Consider the following 20476-nt stretch of genomic DNA (forward strand, 5'->3'; position numbering starts at 1 on the left):
AGCCCCAAGGTAAACAAATAAACAAAAGTTAATGCATTACAGTAAGACATTTCCTACCATATAAAGTACTTAGAGTAGTTGCAACTAATTTCTGTTTTTTTCCTTCGCAGATCTAAAGAACAATGGGCTTCGGCAGGGAGATGGATGGCTGTGGCCAATGTATGAAGTACAGCATGTTTGTGGCTAACTTCATAATATTTGTAAGTAAATGTGAAGTTTCATTCTTAATCTCAATTCTGATTTGATGGCATAATTTGATGTTCCCAAAATGTTTAGTAGTTCTCAGGAACAGCTGATAAAATTTGAGAACATTCAAGCATGTTGAACTTTGGAAATATTTGCTTAAAAGCTTCGTGCTAGATGTGGAAGTTACAGAAACAAAAGGAAAAAGTGATAAGCATCTACCCAATGACAGATTGGATGAGTATCTCTTTGGACTATCTTTTAGTTAAAGTACAGTAACTACAAAACAGTTAAGTTTAGATCCTAAGTGTTACTCATTTTGCAGCCAACTCCTACCAACCAAGCTATACTGGCATGACTTGAAAGTTGACTCGAGGCTTAAATTTACCTGTAGTTCAGTTATGTTCCCAAAGTGTGTCCACTCAGATAAGTAATAAACTAAGATTTGTAACTATGTTTTATAGCCCAGAGAAATATACCAATGTCTGTACTGACAATTTTTCATTGGTGCGAAATATTCTTGTATTTTAATGAGAAGTTTATGTGTAGGTGAAACTGCTTACTCATATAGTATTTTAAGGTTCAGTTGTGGGAGAACTAAGTCAGTTATACATCACAGAGCTGATAAAAATAATCACTAGATTACATTTCAAAGCTGGCAAACATTTTAAAACATAGTGGCAGATGGATGTTTCAGTTGCATGCAACATTATTATTAGATGCCAACTTCGTTTTGACTGAAATCTGAAAAATTTTTGTATTGCATTAGAAGCTATTAGTATTGTAATTAAATGAATATAGAGTACCTGCAGCAAACGTAATGGGTAAAAAAGTAGTAGCACGAATTCTATAAGTAAATAATAAATAAAATAGAGTGCAGTTGTTGGAAATCTATAAGATAATTGGTACATCATCTACTGGTATATAAATAAACTAGTTAGACTACCAGATGAATTTATTTGAATTATCTTCCCACCAATGAAATGTTCTCTAGAGCTTTGGAAGGAGGTTGTATGACGGATATCTAAACTTTCAAAACTTTATCATTTTCTAATTTCATTAGGTAATACATAACACATTGATTATTTGAAGTTCAATTTTCAAGAAATGAATGAAAGTACTAAAAATTCAGGGCATTTTTACACCACTGGAAAGTCTTGGGAGGAGTGGGAACAATTTAATCCCTCAATATCAAACACTGGAAAATCCAGGATGGAATGTAAAAATATTATAAAAAGAAAAGTTGCCATTCACCATATAGTGGAGATGCTGAGTTGCAGATAGGACAACAAAAACACTGCTTTCGGCCAACAAGGCCTTTGTCTCACACACACACACACACACACACACACACACACACACACACTAACTGTGACCTTCTATTTTTCAGAGGATGTGTGCTTGCATAGGCAGAGTTGGAACGGAAAGTATGATAATTCATATACTTCTGAAACAAACCATTGTTATCTGGAGGGGTGAAAAGTAAGAAGCTGATTTAGAGGGGGGGATGGTTAGGGAGTTGCGATGGAAAGGAGTAAGTGAAGCGCAGGAAATAGACCAGGGAAATAGGGGAGACAATAAATATGTAGATAGTTATTACCAGGACAATTCAGAAAGTTTCCTTCTTTTAGTGGAAAGAAGCATGATGGGTCATAAGAGAACTAAATAAAATAAATTTTGAAACGGCCATTTAAGTTGACAGTTTTGTTCAGAAGCAATCTCTGCCAGTGATGTCATTGTTCTTGGCAACTTTTGGTTCGTAGTAATAGAAGTAGTGAAAAACTTGTTCATAGCCACTTAAGATTGTGTAGAACTGCAGTAAATTGACATACAACATGGCAGCTTTCGCAATTGGCTCTGTCTCAAAGTAGAATGTAAATCGATGAATCGTGTGACAAAGACCTGGAGGTAGCAATGACACAAAGGTTAACAAAGATATTGTATAGGTTGGGAGATATCCCTCGCCATGTGCTCCTATGCTACTAGTAGTAACTTTCACCAACCAGTTGCAGTGAAATGTTCCCTTTGAGTGGAAGGACTGCAAAGAGAGCAGGATCCGGTGAAGTAAAATACTGTAAACTGATCTGACTAAAATCCTTAAAAGGTTTTGATGTTAAATAACATAAGTACTGGTAAATGATTAGAAATCGTGTTCAGTCACTCAGTGGCCATAATGGCACCAAACTGGAAGATAAAAGAGGGCCAAAATACTGAATTTGGTCTTCAAAATTGTTTCAGTATGGAAGATGCTAATATGGTCCGTCCTGCGTTTCAGTAGTTGTACAAATGTTGAAATAACAAATATTGAGAACTTAACACAGAATGGAAAAGCAACGAAAACTGCCTAGTAGTGGAAAGACATTAGGCCCAGATGAGATACCTGTAAGAGTCTTCAAAGATTACGTGAAAGAACTTGTTCCCCTTCTAACAGCAGTTCATCGTAGAACACTGCAGCAACAAAGGATAGCTAGTGACTCAAAAAACTCCAGGTCATTCCAGTTTTCATGAAGTCTTAGGACAGATGCATGTGATTATAGGCCTATACCATTGACATAAAACTGTTGTAGAAGTTATGGAACCTGTTTTATGCTCTAGTATTAAGCTTTTATAGAACAGAAATCTCCTCTATAAAAATAAACATGGATTCTGCCAAGTGAAAATTTGCGAAACTCAGCTTGCTCTGCTCATCCACGAGATTCATAGTGATGGAGACAATGATGCTCAGTTGGTGCCGTGTTACTTGACTTCAGGAAGGCCTTTGAGATGGTCCCGCACTGCCATTTAGTGCAAAGAGCTTCAAGTATTGGACCAGGTTTGCAAGTGCTTTCAAAACTTCCTTGCAAATAGAACTCAACACATTGCTGTTAATGGAACAAAATCAACTGATGTAATTTCAGAATACCCAAAGAAAGTATGATTGGACCTTTACTGTTTACAATGTATGTAAATGATCTAGTAGAAACTGTTGGAACCTCTTTGAGTGTTTGCATATGATTTGGTTGTCTATAAGAAAGCAGCAATGCCATAAAATAGTAACAATTTGCAGTGTGCTCTCCAGAGAATTGATGAATGGTGCAGGCTCCGGCAGTTGGCCCTGGACGTAAATAAATGTAACATATTGTGCATACATAGGAAAAGAAATCCACAACTGTACAACTACACTATTGATGATAGTGCTGGAAACACTATCAATCATAAAATATCTGTGAGTAACTATGCAGAGTGACCCAAGAGGAAACATACAGTAGGAAAAGCAGATGCCAGACTGAGATTCATAGGCAGAATCTTAAGGTAATGTAACTCATTCATGAAAGAAGTGGCTTACAAGGCACTTGTTCAACCAGTTTTTGATTACTGTTTATCATGCTGGGACTCTTACCAGGTAGGACTGACAAGAGGTAGAGATCATCAAACAGAGAGGGGCAGACTCCATCATATGGTTGTTGGGTTGGCACAAGTGTGTTACAGATGGGCTCAATAGAATCCAGTGGCAGAGGCTACAAAAGAGGCATGTGCATAACTGAGAGGTTTACTATTGAAATTTCAAGAAAGTATAACCGGGAAGAGTCGGACAACATATTGCTTCCTCCCACATATTTCACAAAATGACTAAGATGAGAGAATTTGAGAGATGGAGGCTAATACAGAGGCTTGCTGGCAATAATTCTTCCCTCAAGCCATTTGCGAATGGAATAAGCGAGGGGGATCAGTTAGTGATACCAGATACACCCTCCACCGTACACTGTCAGGTGGCCTGGTACGTGATATTAAATAGTACAACTCCATAGTGGAACAGCTCACCACATTCTCTGGCAGAGGTTCATCATGCACTGGAACGAGGAATATTTTGACAAAAATTCTTCCAAACCATCCCAGTAATATTCCACTTTTCATCTAACTGGATTGGTATGTTATTTTTGATATGTGGATATTTTAAATTTTGTTCCTAACATTTGCTAGTATTATTTTATACCCCAGAACTCTAGAAAGGGATGCGTATTATATATGGAAATTGTTATTTTTAGAATTCTAGTTGTTACAAACTAAACCCCAAATATGCTCCTATTGTTAATCATAAATATCAGGGAATACATAGTCATGTGTAAGTGTAAGAATCCGTGGGCCCTGAAAAGGCTTTCACAAAATATTTGGGTGTCAAACTTGCACAATATTCTTATTGATGCTTCAGTAAATTTAATACTTTCTTGACCTTAGCTGCATTGACTCAGAAGATTATGCCATAGGGCAGAACAGAATATAACGATTAGAAATACCATCTACTGGTTCACACATTGGACAGAGCTGAGTGTTTTGCTTAATTTATCCACATGCTTGGTGGTTCCTCATTTTAGTATCTATCTGAATATTTAGGAACTTCGCATTCATTGTCTAACCACTGGTCTCTCTTTCTGGTACCATTAAGGCATTTTGATTCCTTTAGAATTACATGACAGGAGACGTATCCACTATTCTCTGATGGAAACATGAGTTTTTGAATAGTTTTCTAGTTTCACAGGTAAAAACATTTGTTAGCTAGGATCAGAAATGGACAAAGGACCAAACCTTATGGGACACCTTATTTAATGTTTGCCCACTAAAAATTCTCTCATTCAGGGTGTGGGTGTGTGCTCATGCCAGTTACCAATGCCAGGAGAGATTATACAAATTATATATGAAACAAATGGCTTGAGATCGTAATACTAATGGTCTATCGTGGAAACTTAATTCACTTACAAAAATGGATGGAGGTAATGGAATATCACTCAAAGCTGCAATGACATAATACTGAAGTAATACTTCAAAGTGCTGAACTCTGTAATAATCAATATGTCATGATTAATGAAAATTTGTGCCTGGCTGGGACTTGCCAGCATTACTTCACTGGTCTCATTTCTTGTCATTAATTTCATCCCCACTACTTTTCATCAATTTTGTTAGTAAATTCAGTTTGACTGAGGTATGTCCCTTGAGGCAGAATATGCAGTGATTGCCTATCATGTGTTTTCATGCTAGTCCTATTCAGCTGTGTTCATTCAGAAGTAATGGGATGAAACAGTGACAAGGTGATTCTAGAGTACCTGGAAGGAGCCTAATGGTAGAAGTTTATTGTTTGCAAAAAAATTGGAAATTTGGGACTGAGTCAGTTTCACGCAAATTTTCATTAGTTACGATATACTCATTGCAGAGTGTGTATGAAGTTAATGACTGTCACGTTGAACAGACCAGTCCGGTGTCTGGAACCCTTCGCACACTGTGAAGACTTTATCAGTAGATAAGAGTGAATAACAGATGAAATAAAAATGCAGTCTAACAAAATGAAACTATACTATCATGGCTGTTAAATTTGTCATGCCAGCTGTCAATTATCCAACATTTTAAACTGTGATGATGACTGAAATGGTGCAGTGATAATGAAAATGAGGTGATCACTAACATATTTTGAGGCTCAATATCTTTGTTTGCATTATTGGCCTGGAAATGGTTAACTGGAACCTCCTTTTGAATTGTGTGAATGTGACAGAATTAAGTCACCTGTGAATCAGTCCTTAAATTTTTAAATGTTGGTGACTGGCCACAGTTGCTAACTACATAGTTTTCTGTGGAAGGCAGTTAAACTGCACCGTGAAAAATTATATAACTACAAAATACAACAGGTTGCAATTTTTTCTGATCAATAGAAATTACAGATTTTACATTTACTGCCCATATGTTAATAATGAAATATGTGAAAGTGATAAATTTCAAGGCTACTTTATTGGCTCTAGTACTTAAAGCTGAAAATATTCTGATCACTGGAGATGCTAAACATGCCAGTCACAGGCCTTTCCTCAATAGAATTCTTACACAATCGGTAACATTTTTGGTTGATACCTAGATTTGAACATTTGACACTTATTTTTAAAATAATGTGTAGCAAACAACAGGAGCTCCAACATGGGAAAAGTAAAACAGCAGCAGATTTAATATTCTAACTTTAACTTGCAGATAACATTAGTAGTTTAAGGAGTTACTTACAACAGGCACCTATCTAACAGTGCTTAGAGACATGGACACAGTCTTTCTCCAGTTTCACACACTCTCGAGGTTCTGACACAAATGTACTGTGGTGCCAACAAACTTGAGAAATTTTCCTCAAACACAGTTTCTCTCCATTTGCACAACAGTTTCATGAGAATGTCCATTGTCTTCCAAAGATTCATTTTGAAAATAAATTCTGCTTAGTTTCATATTCTGGTGCTAAATGAGACAGCAAACAGGCAGTGAAATACTGAATTGTATTAGGCCTAATTGCAACATGTAGTATACTAGCTCTTAAAATGCAATGGAAGAAAGTTACATTCCTTGCTAAAGTGTAACAGGTCAATTGCAAAAGTTAGCATAATGAAAATATTTGAGAAAATTGCAGGGTTTATTTGGCCAGTTTATATGTTTTATTCTTGTCTCTTCCCAGATTGGTGGTCTGGTTGTTTTGGGAATTGGAATATGGACACTAGTTGACAAATCCTATGTTAATGAGCTTCTTGGAACTGATTTGTTCATGGGAGCTGTCTATATACTAATAGTAACTGGTGCTATTGTGTCCTTAATAGCATTTCTTGGCTGTCTCGGAGCGGTAAAGGAAGTCCGTTGCATGTTGCTCATGGTATGTCATTTTATTAAAATTATTATCTTTGCATAAATTCATGTGTTACCAATTTATTTTCCTTTCTATGACTGGGAACTAAAGGCTATCATTTTTAGCTAATTCTGTTAATCTTTTCAGTACTTCATTATAGTGTTCCTGATATTCATTACAATGCTTATTGGAGGAATTCTAGGATATGTTTTCCGTGAAAAAGTTAAAACTACAATGTACAAAGAAATGGAAAGTTCAATTAGGAGGTACCATGAGAATCCAGAAGTGCAAAGGGCATGGGACAACACTCAAATTAATGTAAGTATTGTAACATTTGTAGATGTCTGTTGGTTTCTTTAGTATGTATCTATGTGGTTCTTAATTTGTTCACTTTACTGTAAAACAGTAGTAGCAATTTGTAGCAGGGGAGAAATCACTGATACACGGTGTGGTTTCCATTAATGCAATGACAGAACTGCCCTCTTAATAACAAAAGAATGTCAAGTATTTTGCATGCCACTGGTGCACTCAATCAAGAATTTAAAGGATTCTTCCCCCACCCACCCACACACACACACACACACACACACACACACACACACACACACACACACACACACACACAACCTCTTTTTCTTGTATTTTGATATTGATGACGTTTCCTCAGTTATCTAAAACTTTAATTCTGACGGTTGCTCCTAAAAATTGAATTTCCTTTGATCTTTGATCAACAGTTGCTATGAATTTTTGAACGACTCACACTGCCCAAAACTTGGCATAGTGACAGTAAAATTATTGTTGTTGTTACTGTCAGTGTGCCATTTTCAAGTATGTAACATGAAATAATTGCAGACCACATGGAATCCTTCCGGGAGTTGTAATATTTCCTTTTGTTTGTCTAAAACAGTAGTTAAACAATATGCAGTCACTACACAGGGACAGATTAATCCTTAAGATCACCAAACATAATTTTTTCACATGTAGGCACCAATTCCACCTTATTTGTATGTCACTTTCTGCCATCTTCTAGAATAATCATCTATGACAATTACGTTCAAGTCAAAGGAATACTTACTGTAGTCTGCAAAAATCTGACAGGGTCCCAAGCAGAGACCAGTTACAATGTTGGTCTCTTCCAATGGTCAGCTCACCTTGCCCCCCAGTCAGATTGCATTAACTAGGTTGTGGGTGACACACATGATGTGGTCACAAATGCAGCTGGTACTGCTATTCCCATTCCTACGGGCCCTTTCTGCCACTGACTGGTACCATAGTGGACCAAAGAATTAGCAACAGCTATTTCAGGTCGGTCAACAGACATGTCTCAAATGACATCCATCACAGTCCACCCTCCTAATTTTTAAGCGGCTTCATGCTCTGGCTCACTACCTAATTAAACACAGTAAGAAGGAATGTCAGGAATGCTAAATCTTCTCGTTGGGAACACCACCTCCCTTCATCCAGGTGTGGGTCAAGCTCTGGAGTCCACTGAACTGCCAAAGATGGAAAAACTGTTTGGTCTCTCTTCTTTCATGGTAGTGTTTGTACTCGTGCATTGGTTCATGCTGAACTGTTTGCAAGAGCTTCAGTATCCTTCCAACCTCCTCCCTCCCTGGGGCTCAACATTCATTTGCTGAATACAGGCTTGCTAACCCCAGGTTCCTGAACTGGGGGCTAGGGACTGCTATGCACTGCCAGCCAACTGGTACCATAAGCTTCAGGCATGCTTCAGTGACCACCGTGTGGTGCAGTGGTGGAATGTTGCGTGTTGGGGCCTCGGCTTCACTGCCTGGGCCATGAGAAAGGTACACACCTCTATAAGAAGCCCCTTGACCTCAGTGTACTATGTGCTGATAAGGTGAATGGCTGTTGAAGTAAGTCTCTAGTGGGCAACTTCTGTGGCACCTGTTGCCCCCCTCCCCCAGTTGTATAAGACTTGCTCAGGCATGCAGGACTCTGCATGGGTTGACGTTTGTTTCCCTAGCATCTCATGATAAATTCGAACCAGAAATTATTCAGAAGCTGCTGGTGATAGGCTTACAACCTAAGCCACATACTGCTGCCCACCATCAGAAGCCTTCTAATCCATCCCCTCAACCCAAGCAATCAACTCCTCCCATAAATAAGGAAAAAGTCCCTCAAAAAGTCAATGTGGCATCTAAACTTTCGGATCAGTGAGTGCTGTCCCTGTCAGATGGAGACTTTACTACTGAGGATTTGGTTTCCCACTTGGAGGAACAAGAACCAGGCATTAGCCAACATTCCCCCGACCTCCAGGATAAATCACTTCCTTTGAGGGAGAAAGACAAGACCAACCATTGCTAATCAATGGCTCCCACCAGGATGTCTGTGTTGCAGTGGACTTTGAATGAATTCTGATAACATTTGGAAGAATTACAGCTCCTGGTCCAGGAGAAACCATACTGCATCTGCTTACAAGAAACTTATTTTAAAGTCATAGACACACCTGCATTAAGGGGTTAGCACCCCCCACAGGGAAGAACAGTATTACTAGAGACAGGCTTAAGGTGGAGTGGCTTGATAACAGATGCCATCTAAATACAATCAACCATCGTGGCATCCGTTTGACCACTAGCGCCTTCTACACTAGCCCATTTGAGATTCTGTATGTAGAAACTGCTGAACTACTGCTGCAATACCAACATGGTGTTCTCCTCAGCAGATACATGTTTGTCTGCTATGTCTGGTCACCCTCCTGTGTGTCTTTCTTCAATGACTCCTTCGACTGCCAGTATGGGGCGTACCGTTCTTCTATGTTACCTCCTGGAGTTGGCTTTCGGCTATTGCTCTGGCAGCTTAACTTCACACTCCCTGCCACTTTCCCAGTGGGTGCAAACCTTTCACCACTTTGGCTTTATGCTGTGGCCCATGTTCATCTCGGACTTCATTCACTTCCTAAGGACACTACTCCAAACTTGCACTATCGCCATAAGTTTCTCGAACTGCACCCAGAAATTCACAATAGTACCTTTCTGTACACTGATGGCTCTCGGACTGACTGTGGTGTTGAGTGCGCCTTTGTCATTGACACTCACGATTTTTGGTGTCGGCTTCTGGAACACTGCTAAGTATTTACGGTGGAGCTCTTTGCCCTGTATCAGGCCTCGCAGTACGTCTAGTGAAACAGGCTCTTTAATTGTCATTTGCTCTGGCTCTGTGTCCTTCAGAGCCTTTGTGTGCTGTACACTGTCCCTCCCTTAGAGCAACAGATCCAGGAAAGCTTTCACTTGCTCACTCTTTATGGAACCACTGTGATGTTTGTGGGTTCCTGGTCATGTTGGTGTAAAAGGGGAAACGAGGCCGCTGACACTGCTGCCAAGACTGCAGTCCTCGTATCTTGGCACGCTACTTCTTCCATTCCTTTCAATGATCTGTGTTGCCACCTGACAGCAGACTATGTCATTTTGACATCACCACATCATTTTAGCTAGGCTGTATATTGGGCATCATCTTTTTAGCTATCGCCATTTGATAAGTGGTGATCCCCCACCACTTTGTGTTCATTGTCATCAGACTTTGACAGTTCACCATTTCCTGATGAAATGCCATTTTTTTTTAACCATTTACATTTTAATTTACATTTGGCGTGTGAGTTATTGGCCATTTTAGTGAACAACGCACGGGCTGTTGACTGTGTTTTACTTTTTACTTGTCACAGCAATATGATGGATATTCCCCTCAGTTCAGAAACTCCCTTGTCTCTGGAGTGTATTTTATGGATCTTTCTCCAAGAGGAAGTCCCTGGTTTTAGCTGTATTTCCTTCTGTCAACTGGGCTTAATGTGTAGTTGCTTTTTAACTCCTTTTACCTCCTTTTTCGTGTTTGTGTTCTACGGTTATAACATGGGTGTGTATGACCTTAGTTGTTTTTGTGCCCTAAAACAAAACAAAACAAACAAATGGCCACACAGGCAGTTGCTATGACTGTTCTAGTGCCATTTAAAATCACAGTGTATTCTTTGTATCTTCCAACTCGTGCTCCTTTGGATGCAGACGCATTGACACAATGCTTCCAGGCACTCCCACACACATTCCTCCTTGTGGGGAGGACTTCAACGCACACAATTTGCTGTGGGGCATGGCTAACACTTGTTTCAGGGGTCACGTTGAGCGAGTCATATATTATGAGAATATCTGCCTTTTGAACTTGTGTCAGATGACACACTTTTCCACAGCTATAGGGTCTTTTTCACCCAGTGACCTTTGTTTTTGCTCCCTATTTACTGCAGGCTTGGTTCAGTGGGAAGTGGCTACAGATCTACATTCTAGTGACCACTTTCCAATATGGACGTCTACTGACTCGAATGGTGGAAAACAGGAGACCACGAAGATGAACAATTCAAAGGCCAAATTGGCTGCACTGCAATTGACAGGCTATTTTTGAACAAAGAGGAGACAGTGGCCCACATCACTTGTGAGATACAGCAGGCTGTCACAGCCCATCCCCTGGTCTAGCAACCGCCTCAGAAGACGGCCTGTACCTTGGTGGAACGACAGCTGTCACATGGCCATCAGAGCCAGACAAACAGCTCTGGAGAACTTCAAATACTATCCAATTACAGAAAGCCTTCATGCCTTCAGATCTGAGAGAGCACATGCAAGGCAAGTGATAAAAGAACGTAAGAGAGATTCCTGGAGAGAATTCATGACTTCAGTTAACCAGTCCACTTCCACTGTGCAAATTTGGATATCAATAAGGTGGAGTTCAGGCAAGGCCAGTACATGTTCTGTTACAGTCTTGTCGAATAATGGGATCGTAGTGGGAGCACCTGAAGATAGGTATCAGGTTTTAGCTGAACACTTTCTTACAATTAGTGCATCATCCAGACAAGCTCCTGCCTTTCAGGTGTTCCATAGGACTGCAGAGATGAGGAAGCTCCTTCCCTGCTCATATAATGAGGAAGTTTACAACCTTCCATTCTCCATGTGGGAAGTGGAATCAGTTCTGCCTGCAGCCAGACACGCTGCTGCTGGACCTGATGATTCATTATGCCATGCTCAGTCATCTGTGCTCTAAAACGAAACAACAGCTTCTCTCTTGTTTCAGTCAGATCTGGTTTGATGGACAGTGTCCCATGACTTGGAAGGAGGCAGTATTAATTCCATTATGGAAACCAAGCAAGGACTGTAGTGCCCCCAACAGTTACCTGAATGTAACCCTTACTGGTTGTATGTGTAAGACTCTTGAAAGCATGGTCAACCACCACCTTGTCTGGTTGCTCAAATCCCATGGCCACCTGAGATGCTCCCAGTGTGGTTTCAGGTGCTACCGTTCCACTCTTGAAAACTTAATACTGGTGGAAATGGCAACAGAGCAGTCTTTCTTATGGTAGAACCATTTGGTTTGTGCATTTTCTAACCCTGGAAAAGTTTGATACTACTTCAAGGTAAATTCAGCGACTTACCCTTTTGGCTCGTCAGGCACTGAAAATCTGTCACCTTAATCATCAGCATTTAATGCAGTGGTACAACCAAACTTTGAATGGCTGTTCAGGAATCAGCCCCATGCAACCAAGCCATTTGGGATACGTGCTGCTGTCTGTCTTCAGGATCTAGATCTGTCAGACCTCCGAATACACAGCCAGGGACAGAACATGTTGCTGCCTCGGTGTCTTCAGAGGTCCAAAGTGGTTTTAAGCTTGACGTTATACAAGAAAACTTGTACTCCAGATCACATTTTCATAACTTTTTCTTCCATTTTAAGTATGTTTCACAGTTTTCATTGTTTATTTGGTTTGATCCCAGGAAGAGACTGTTCTGTTGTACTGCTGATTTCCCTGACAGCATATGTCTTCTGGAACAATTTACGAATTATGATGTGGAGTTGTATGGCCTTATGATGGCACTGGAGAGGAGTTGCAGACATCACGGTACAAGGTTTCTTGTCTGTTCTGACTCCCTTAGTGCACTACAAACAGTTCGTTAAGCTTCACACTTGCTTTCTGCATTGCCCTTCAGGCAACCTGTTTCCCAGCAATGTGGACCCCTGCCCTTCGCAGCTATAGGGGATATTACAAGAACCGTAGCGACTATAATAGTGTGTCATGTTGAGTTTGTGTCTGTCCCGAACTCGGTATGCAGTGAACCTGTGTCCCTTCGAACCCCTCTTGAAGCTGTGGCTGTCAGGATTAGGACAATGCAGGAAATAACTGTCTGCAATGTATATCTTCCTCCAGATGGTGCAGTACCCCTGAGCACATTGGCTGCACTGATTCATCAGCTCCCTAAACCTTTCCTCCTTTTGCGAGATTTTAATGCCCATAACCCCTTGTGGGTGGCACTGTGCTTACTAGCAAAGGTAGAGATGTTGGAACTTTCCTGTCTCAACTTGACCTCTGCCTCTTAAATGCTGGGTCCCCCACACATTTCATTGTGGCTCATGGCACTTACTCGGCCATTGATTTATCCCTCTGCAGCCCAGGACTTCTCCCATCTGTCCACTGGAGAGCCCACAATGACTTGTGTGGTAGTAACCACTTTCCCATCTTCCTGACGCTACCACAGCGCCATTCCCCCATACATCTACCAAGATGGTCTTTAAACAAGGCAGACTGGGAAGCTCTCACCTCTGCTGTCGCCACTGAATCTCCACCACATGGTACCATCGATGTGGTGGTCAAGCAGCTCTCTAGAACGATCGTTTATGCGGCAGAAAACATGATCCCTTGTTCTCTTGGGTGCCCCCAGTGAAAGTGAGGACCTTCGTTGTCTTATGCAAAGATGGAAACAGACATGTTGGGAGAGGTGCGTCACGACCATTGGGTGCCATATGTCACCTTCGCAAGCCTGGCAGAAGATCAGATGTGTTTGTGAGTACCAAACCCCGACAGGTGTCACTGGCATTAACATAAATGGCATGTTATCTACCGATGCAAACGCAAATGCTGAGCACTATGCTCGAGCATCTCCATCAGAGAATTATCCCCCAGCATTTCGCACCTTCAAACGACGGATGGAAAGGAAAGCCCTCTCGTTCACTGGACATCACAGTGAACCTTATAATGCTCCATTTACAGAGTGGGATCTCCTCAATGTCCTTGCACATTGCCCCGACACAGCTCCTGGGCCAGATCAGATCCACAGTCAGATGATAAAACACATCTTGTCCGACTATAAGCGACATCTCGTCATCATCTTCAACTGAATCTGGTGTGATGGCATCTTTTGGTCGCAATGGTGGGAGAGCACCATCATTCCAGTACTCAAACCTGGTAAAAACCCAATTGATATGGATAGCTATTGGCCCATCAGCCTCACCTATGTTCTTTGTAAGCTGTTAGAATGTATGGTAAGTTGGTGGCTATTGGCTCCATGCCAGGGTAGTTTCCACCAGGACTGCTCTATCATTGATAATCTAGTTTCCCTTGAGTGTGCCATCTTAACAGCCTTTTCCAGATGCCAACACCTGGTTGCCGTCTTTTTGATTTACAAAAATCTTAAGACACGATCTGGCGACATATCCTTGCCACATTGTATGAGTGGGGTCTCTGGGGCCCATTCCAGATTTTTATCCAAAATTTCCTACTGCTCTGTACTTTCTGAGTCAAAGTTGGTGCCTCCCATAGTTCCCCCCCCGTATCTAGGAGAATAGCATTCTGCAGGGCTCTGTATTGAGTGTTTCGCTATTTTTAGTGGCCATTAACAGTGTAGCAGCAGTTGTTGAGCTGTCTATCTCACCTTCTCTGTACCCAGACAACTCCTCCATTTTGTACTGCTCCTCCAGAACTGGTGTTGTTGGGTGGCACCTACAGGCAGCCATCCCCAAGGCCCAGCCATGAGCTCTTGCCCACGGCTTCGTTTTCATCTGCGAAGTTACCGAGCGAGGTGGCGCAGTGGTTAGCACACTGGACTCGCATTCGGGAGGACGACGGTTCAATCCCGTCTCCGGCCATCCTGATTTAGGTTTTCCGTGATTTCCCTAAATCGTTTCAGGCAAATGCCGGGATGGTTCCTTTGAAAGGGCACGGCCGATTTCCTTCCCAGTCCTTCCCTCACCCGAGCTTGCGCTCCGTCTCTAATGACCTCGTTGTCGACGGGACGTTAAACACTAACCACCACCACCACCACCATCTGCGAAGTTGTGTGTCGTGCACGTCTGATGGCGTCATACCGTTCATCCGGAACCAGAAGTTTACCTTAATGATGATCCACTTACTGTAGTGGAGACACATTGATTATTAGGACTGGTTTTTGATGCCTGATTGATGTGGCTGCCTCATATTTGTCAGCCAAAGAGGAAGTGCTGGCAGCAGACCTCAGCGTTGCGTGTACTCGACCCAGTGCACCACTGTGGCATTCGCCTAGCGACGGGAGATTTTAGAACGGGTCTGGTGACCAGTGTCCTGGTGGAGGCCGGAGTCCTCCATTGCAGATCCAACGTGCACAACTATCTGCCAGTTAATTGCACACATTCATAGTTCTCCTGAGCATCCTAATTACCATCTCATTTTCCCATCCGCGGCAGTTCATCTCCCGCATTGGCGCCCCAGGTCAGGGGTAACGATTGCGGTTCACGTGGGATCCCTTTTGTCTGAACTGGAGTCCTCCCCTTTACCACCTCCCATCTAGGTCCATTCGCATACACCTCCATGGTGTACACCTAGGCCGCAGATTCGTCTGGACCTTTTGTGTGACCCTAAGGACTCGGTTACTCCTGCCACTATCCACTGTCACTTCCTCTCGATTCTCGACATGTTCTGGGGCTCTGAAGGGGTTTACGGCAACGGTTCGATGGCTGATGGTCATGTTGGCTTTGCCTTTGTCCACAGAGGACATTTTGAACAGCTTTCCTTGCCCAATGGCTGCATTGTATTCACTGCAGAGCTGGTGGCAATCTCTCGTGCACTTCAGTATATCCGTTCGTGCCCCGGGGGGAATCATTTCTTCTGTGTACTGACGCCTTGAGCAGCCTACAAGCTGTTGAACAGTGCTACCCTCGCCATCCTTTGGTAGCGTCCATCCAGTAGTCCATCTATGCCCTCGACCGGTCCTGTCGTTCAGTGGTGTTTGTGTGGACCCCAGGACACGTCGGCATCCCAGGCAACGAACTTGCCGACAGGCTGAACAAACGGGCTATGCAGAAACTGCTTCTGGAGATGGGCGTCTCTGAACCTGACCTGCGTTCTGACTTACACCGTAGGGTTTTTCGCCTATGGGAGATGGAATGGCGTAACAGTACATACAACAAACTGTGCGTCATGATAGAGACTACGAATGTCTGGAAGACTTCCATGCGGGCCTCTCACAGGGAATCAGTTGTCCTCTGCCAGCTCCTCACTGGCCACACTCGAGTGACTCACGGTTACCTCCTGCGCCGTGAAGACCCGCCTGAGTGTCGGTCTGGTGCCCGGTTGACTGCTTCTAGGGTGGAGGTTATACTGTGTTGCAGAGTGGCTGGCTTCTCCTTTTTTATTCTCATGGTCAGCCAGCCATGGTAATCTGCTTTGTTGTTTTAATCTCTTCATCCCGTTTCTATGGTTTTCTTGTCCCCTTTTGTCCATTTTACATGTTAGTAGCCCTTCATCTTTCTTGTGATTCCCCCCCCCCCCCCCCCCCTTTATTCTGTTTTGAATTGTCAGTCTCTTTTGTTTTATTCTCACACTTGTGGCATTGTTTTATTCGGAACAAGGGACTGATGTCCTCTTAGTTTGGTCCCTTTCCCTCTCTTTTAAACCAACCAACCAAACTATCCGTGATGTTGGCTGTACCTTTGTCATTGACAATAAAAATTTTCAGTACCGGCTCATAGCACAGTGTTCAGTTTTTACTGCAGAGCTTTCTTCCCTCGATTAGGCCACCCGTCACATCTGTTGACACACACTTCTCGATGGTGTATTACGTTCAAATTCACTTAGTGCCCTCCAGAGCCTCGGTGTGCTGTACACATACCACCTCTTAGTACAACAAACCTAAGAATGCCTCCACTCACTCCCTCACTGATGACGGAGCCAACACGGTGTTCGTGTGGCTCCCTGGTCATGTTGGAGTGTTGGGGAATGCTGCTGCCAACACTGTGGCTGATTACCCAGGCCTTTTAGTTATTCTGTCCCTTCAGATGATCTCTGTGTTGCCGCACATAGGAATACTGTGTCCCTCTGGCACGAACAATAGTCTTTTCTGTACGGGAACAAACTCTGGGAAATTAAACTGCCCAACAGCTCGGCCAACTTCCTCTTGCCCCTCGTCACGAGGAAGTATTTTTAGCTAGAATGTGTATTGGGCACTATTGTTTCAGTGGCAGTCATTTAAGTGGAGACTCTGCACCACTCTGTGCTTACTGCAACCGACCCTTGACAGTGTGCCATTTTCTGACCCAGTGCCATTTTTATTACTGTTTACCTTTTAATGTAAGTTTGCCATCTGAATTACCAGATATTTTAGTAGATACAGCATGAGCTATAGTTTGTGTTTTACTTTTTATTCATTATAGTAATATGGCAAAGGAAATTTAATTTTTAACCATATGAGCAAATCCCCTTCCACCTTCCCACCCCACCCCCCTCAGAGGGGAAGTACTCGTTTTTAGGTATCCTTCTACTCGACTTGATTAAGCATTGATTATTGTAGATTTCAATTTCATTTGGTAATTGACCATTTTTAGTTATGACATGGGTGCTTATGACCTCAGTTTTGTGTACTAAAGCAACAACAAAATGATACTGGCCTTTGGGTGGGATTACCTGATGTGATGTACCTTGAGGCATTTGGCTTGGACCTGCTTAGAATGTGCTCGGTGTTTTCTTGCACCCACACCTTCATTCCATTCTTCCACTTCGTTAGCACTCAGACCATAAAGTAGGACAGATCTATTTCAGGTCCAGAACTTTGTTACATCCGTGACAGCTCAGCATCTGTTCCATTCAGTTCCTAAGGTGTATCAGGGTGCAACTGTCATTTACACTGACAGCTCTAAAACTAGTCAAGAACAACACTGGTTGCTCATAATACCCAGTACCAGGTGTTTCAAAATGAATATTGGGGTTGAAAGTCTTTTTAGCATTTATGACGTTTATGGCAGTACTTGTCCAGTGCCACTAATGTACTGACATTATTATTTCTCTCCCCTGGTTTTGTTAATGTCAGTCCACCTGACGTCCACTGTGTTTTTAGCCTTCTCACGTTAATTATTATGAATCTCCTGGCTAGAAGGTGTTCTTTGCTATGTAACTGTCTTAGCCCTTAATAAAGGTGGTGGGGGTCGGGGGGGGGGGGGGGAGGGAAGGAGGGGGGGGGGGGCAGATGAGGTGTGTTGGATGAGGATCTGGTCTCTCTTGCCACATCTGAGCCCTGGGAGACCCCTAATCTGCCATGACCAATGTACTGGCTCAACCTCACATACTTTTAGTTATGTTTAAATTCCTCCTCAGCTTGGACATAAATATTCCCGCTAGAGCCTCAATTTTGTCACACCTCTACATATTACTATAATCTGATTAAATTTCTGGCAGACACCACTGATACCAGGTGACTACATCTTGACCGAGAGACTGATAACCTCACTGTTCAGACCCCTAATCGACAAATCCTTCGTATCGCGACAACATTTTAATCTACTCGGAGTGAGATATGGCAGATCTTTTAATCCCGTAAATACACACATGTATTATTTCACTGGTTACAAATGATTGTAGTATTTTTGCAACTGAGTTGAAACAGTGTAATTCGATGCAGTGCAGTCAAGTGACAGAATAGAACTTCTGAGAATAAAATATATTGACACACACAATCTCTTTTGCAGCTGAAATGTTGCGGAATCCAAGACCACAGCAGCTGGGGAGATGAACTGCCAAATAGTTGCTGCAAAGTAAAGACAAGTGTAAGTATCAGTATTTCAACAAAAATCTTCCTATTGCAGTAGTTTGAAATAAGGAATTAAGTTACATAAGAAATTTATAGGGAGGTACTTTAGTCATTACAATTGCCACAACTGTGAAAGCAGAGATGTAAGAGGGTGTGAAAGAATGTATTCTGCAAAGATATACTGCATTAAACATAAGCTTTGTACTGCATGTTGTTTATAATTATCTGTTGAGTTTGCAAGAATAACTCAGTAAATCAATGTGCTGCCGAAAACATTGTCAGTGTTCTGTATTAATCTGTTGGTCAGTTCATTAGGAGGCAGTATATTATGGCCTGTTGAGGAGGAATCGTAAATGTTCTGCAGGAAGTCAAAAACTTAGTTCCAAAGTTCTTGCAGTTAAATTTCAATGTTTGTTTCATTGAAATGCAAACTGGCTTATTATCATTCTAAACAGGCATTAAAAAGTAATGCTTTGAGTTATGGAAACACACAAATTGTAAGTAAAGATAATGTGTAAAATAATTATTAGGTTTCTGTCCACAATAAACCTACCAATGCATTGTTTGGCAAACCAATTAATTATTTAGGTTTTCAGATAGTGTCCTGAAAAAGTATGTGTAAAGACAGTAGTTTGAATGAATCACTGTTGCTGTTAAAAGCATTACGAAGCTTATGGTGTCTCAATCCCTCACCTTCCCCCCTCCCCCCATCAACCATATGTTTGATAGCAAGCCATATATGGATAAAGTTACAATGGCATATCCCATTTTCTCTCGTGAATTTCTCCAGCAAGTGGAACGTAACTTAGAATTTTATGTCCAAAGAAACAACGGAGAGTATTGTGGGTTCCTTTGAAGCAGTTGGTGGATGCCTTTGCAATTATACTCCCTTAGTAAAATGAAAAAATAAGGTAAGACTACACAGTAGCAAATATCATCTGAGAGTATCCAACATAATTAAAGCAAAACAGTGATTACATGGAATTTCAGTTCTCCATTATTGCCAGAAAAAATAAATATAAGATTTCTTTAATTTAAAGTGTGTTCATATTTTAACCCAAGTGCTGCTATGAGTGCCTACATTTAAGCCAAATTATCATGGCATGTCATGGGCAAGCTACTTACATGAAAACATGATAACCTTGTGCAAAAAGCTGAAATGGAATGTAGCTCTTAGACTTGTTGTTTCCTGTTCAAATAATCTTCTGACTCTGAGTAGAAACTATTCTATATCGAGAAGAAAAATGGATAGGAAATTAGATTTACCAAATCAGTACCATTACAGGGTGTCTCACCTAACTCTGGCCTCCTCAGATATCCTGGAACAATAAATAGATATTCAAAAACGGTTTTCACCAGCACGAACGTACGGCAGGGGCTTAGGAAACCAAATACTATGCGAAATTTTAAAATGTAAACAAATACTATTTTCAACACAAACTTGTGTATTTTTAAATGGGCACCCACTATTTCGTATGCAATCAATAGCATGAAAAATCACAAAAATAATGGCGTTGGTTGCATCGCAATACATCAATTAAATAATTGCGAAGCGAAGTTGACACTTGAAATAAATGAAGCGCACAGCTAGTGCAAGTCCTGAGACTCGAGCATGCACCTCACACTGCCTGTGTCAGGGACTCACACAATGGGAAGGTATGCACAATCCACAAAAATAAACAAGTAACATGTCCAACGCAAAGTTACTTTTTTCGAATTGTAAATGTATGTATGTTCTAACTAAATGAGAACTAGAGCTACAATTAGAGATACACACTTGAATTCACTTAGCTAAACACATTTACTAGTGCCCTGTCACCCACAGAAACTGTATTGTTGGAACCGTGCTGGCCATCGC

The 20476-nt window shown here is 41.7% G+C and overlaps 1 protein-coding gene across 1 annotated transcript in view; it reads left to right on the forward strand.

Moving 5' to 3' along the window:
• LOC126473812 (CD151 antigen) overlaps window positions 1–20476 on the forward strand; it is a 197202-nt gene that overhangs the window by 156689 nt on the left and 20037 nt on the right. Inside the window, exons 3-6 of the mRNA XM_050101119.1 lie at window positions 111–200; window positions 6635–6826; window positions 6947–7117; window positions 18557–18634. Of these exons, the coding sequence (XP_049957076.1) occupies window positions 123–200; window positions 6635–6826; window positions 6947–7117; window positions 18557–18634 (519 nt within the window). The 5' untranslated portion in view covers window positions 111–122. The remainder of the gene's footprint in view (window positions 1–110; window positions 201–6634; window positions 6827–6946; window positions 7118–18556; window positions 18635–20476) is intronic.

The sequence above is a fragment of the Schistocerca serialis genome, chromosome 4, assembly GCF_023864345.2.
Source record: "Schistocerca serialis cubense isolate TAMUIC-IGC-003099 chromosome 4, iqSchSeri2.2, whole genome shotgun sequence".
Taxonomy (NCBI): Eukaryota; Metazoa; Arthropoda; class Insecta; order Orthoptera; family Acrididae; genus Schistocerca; species Schistocerca serialis.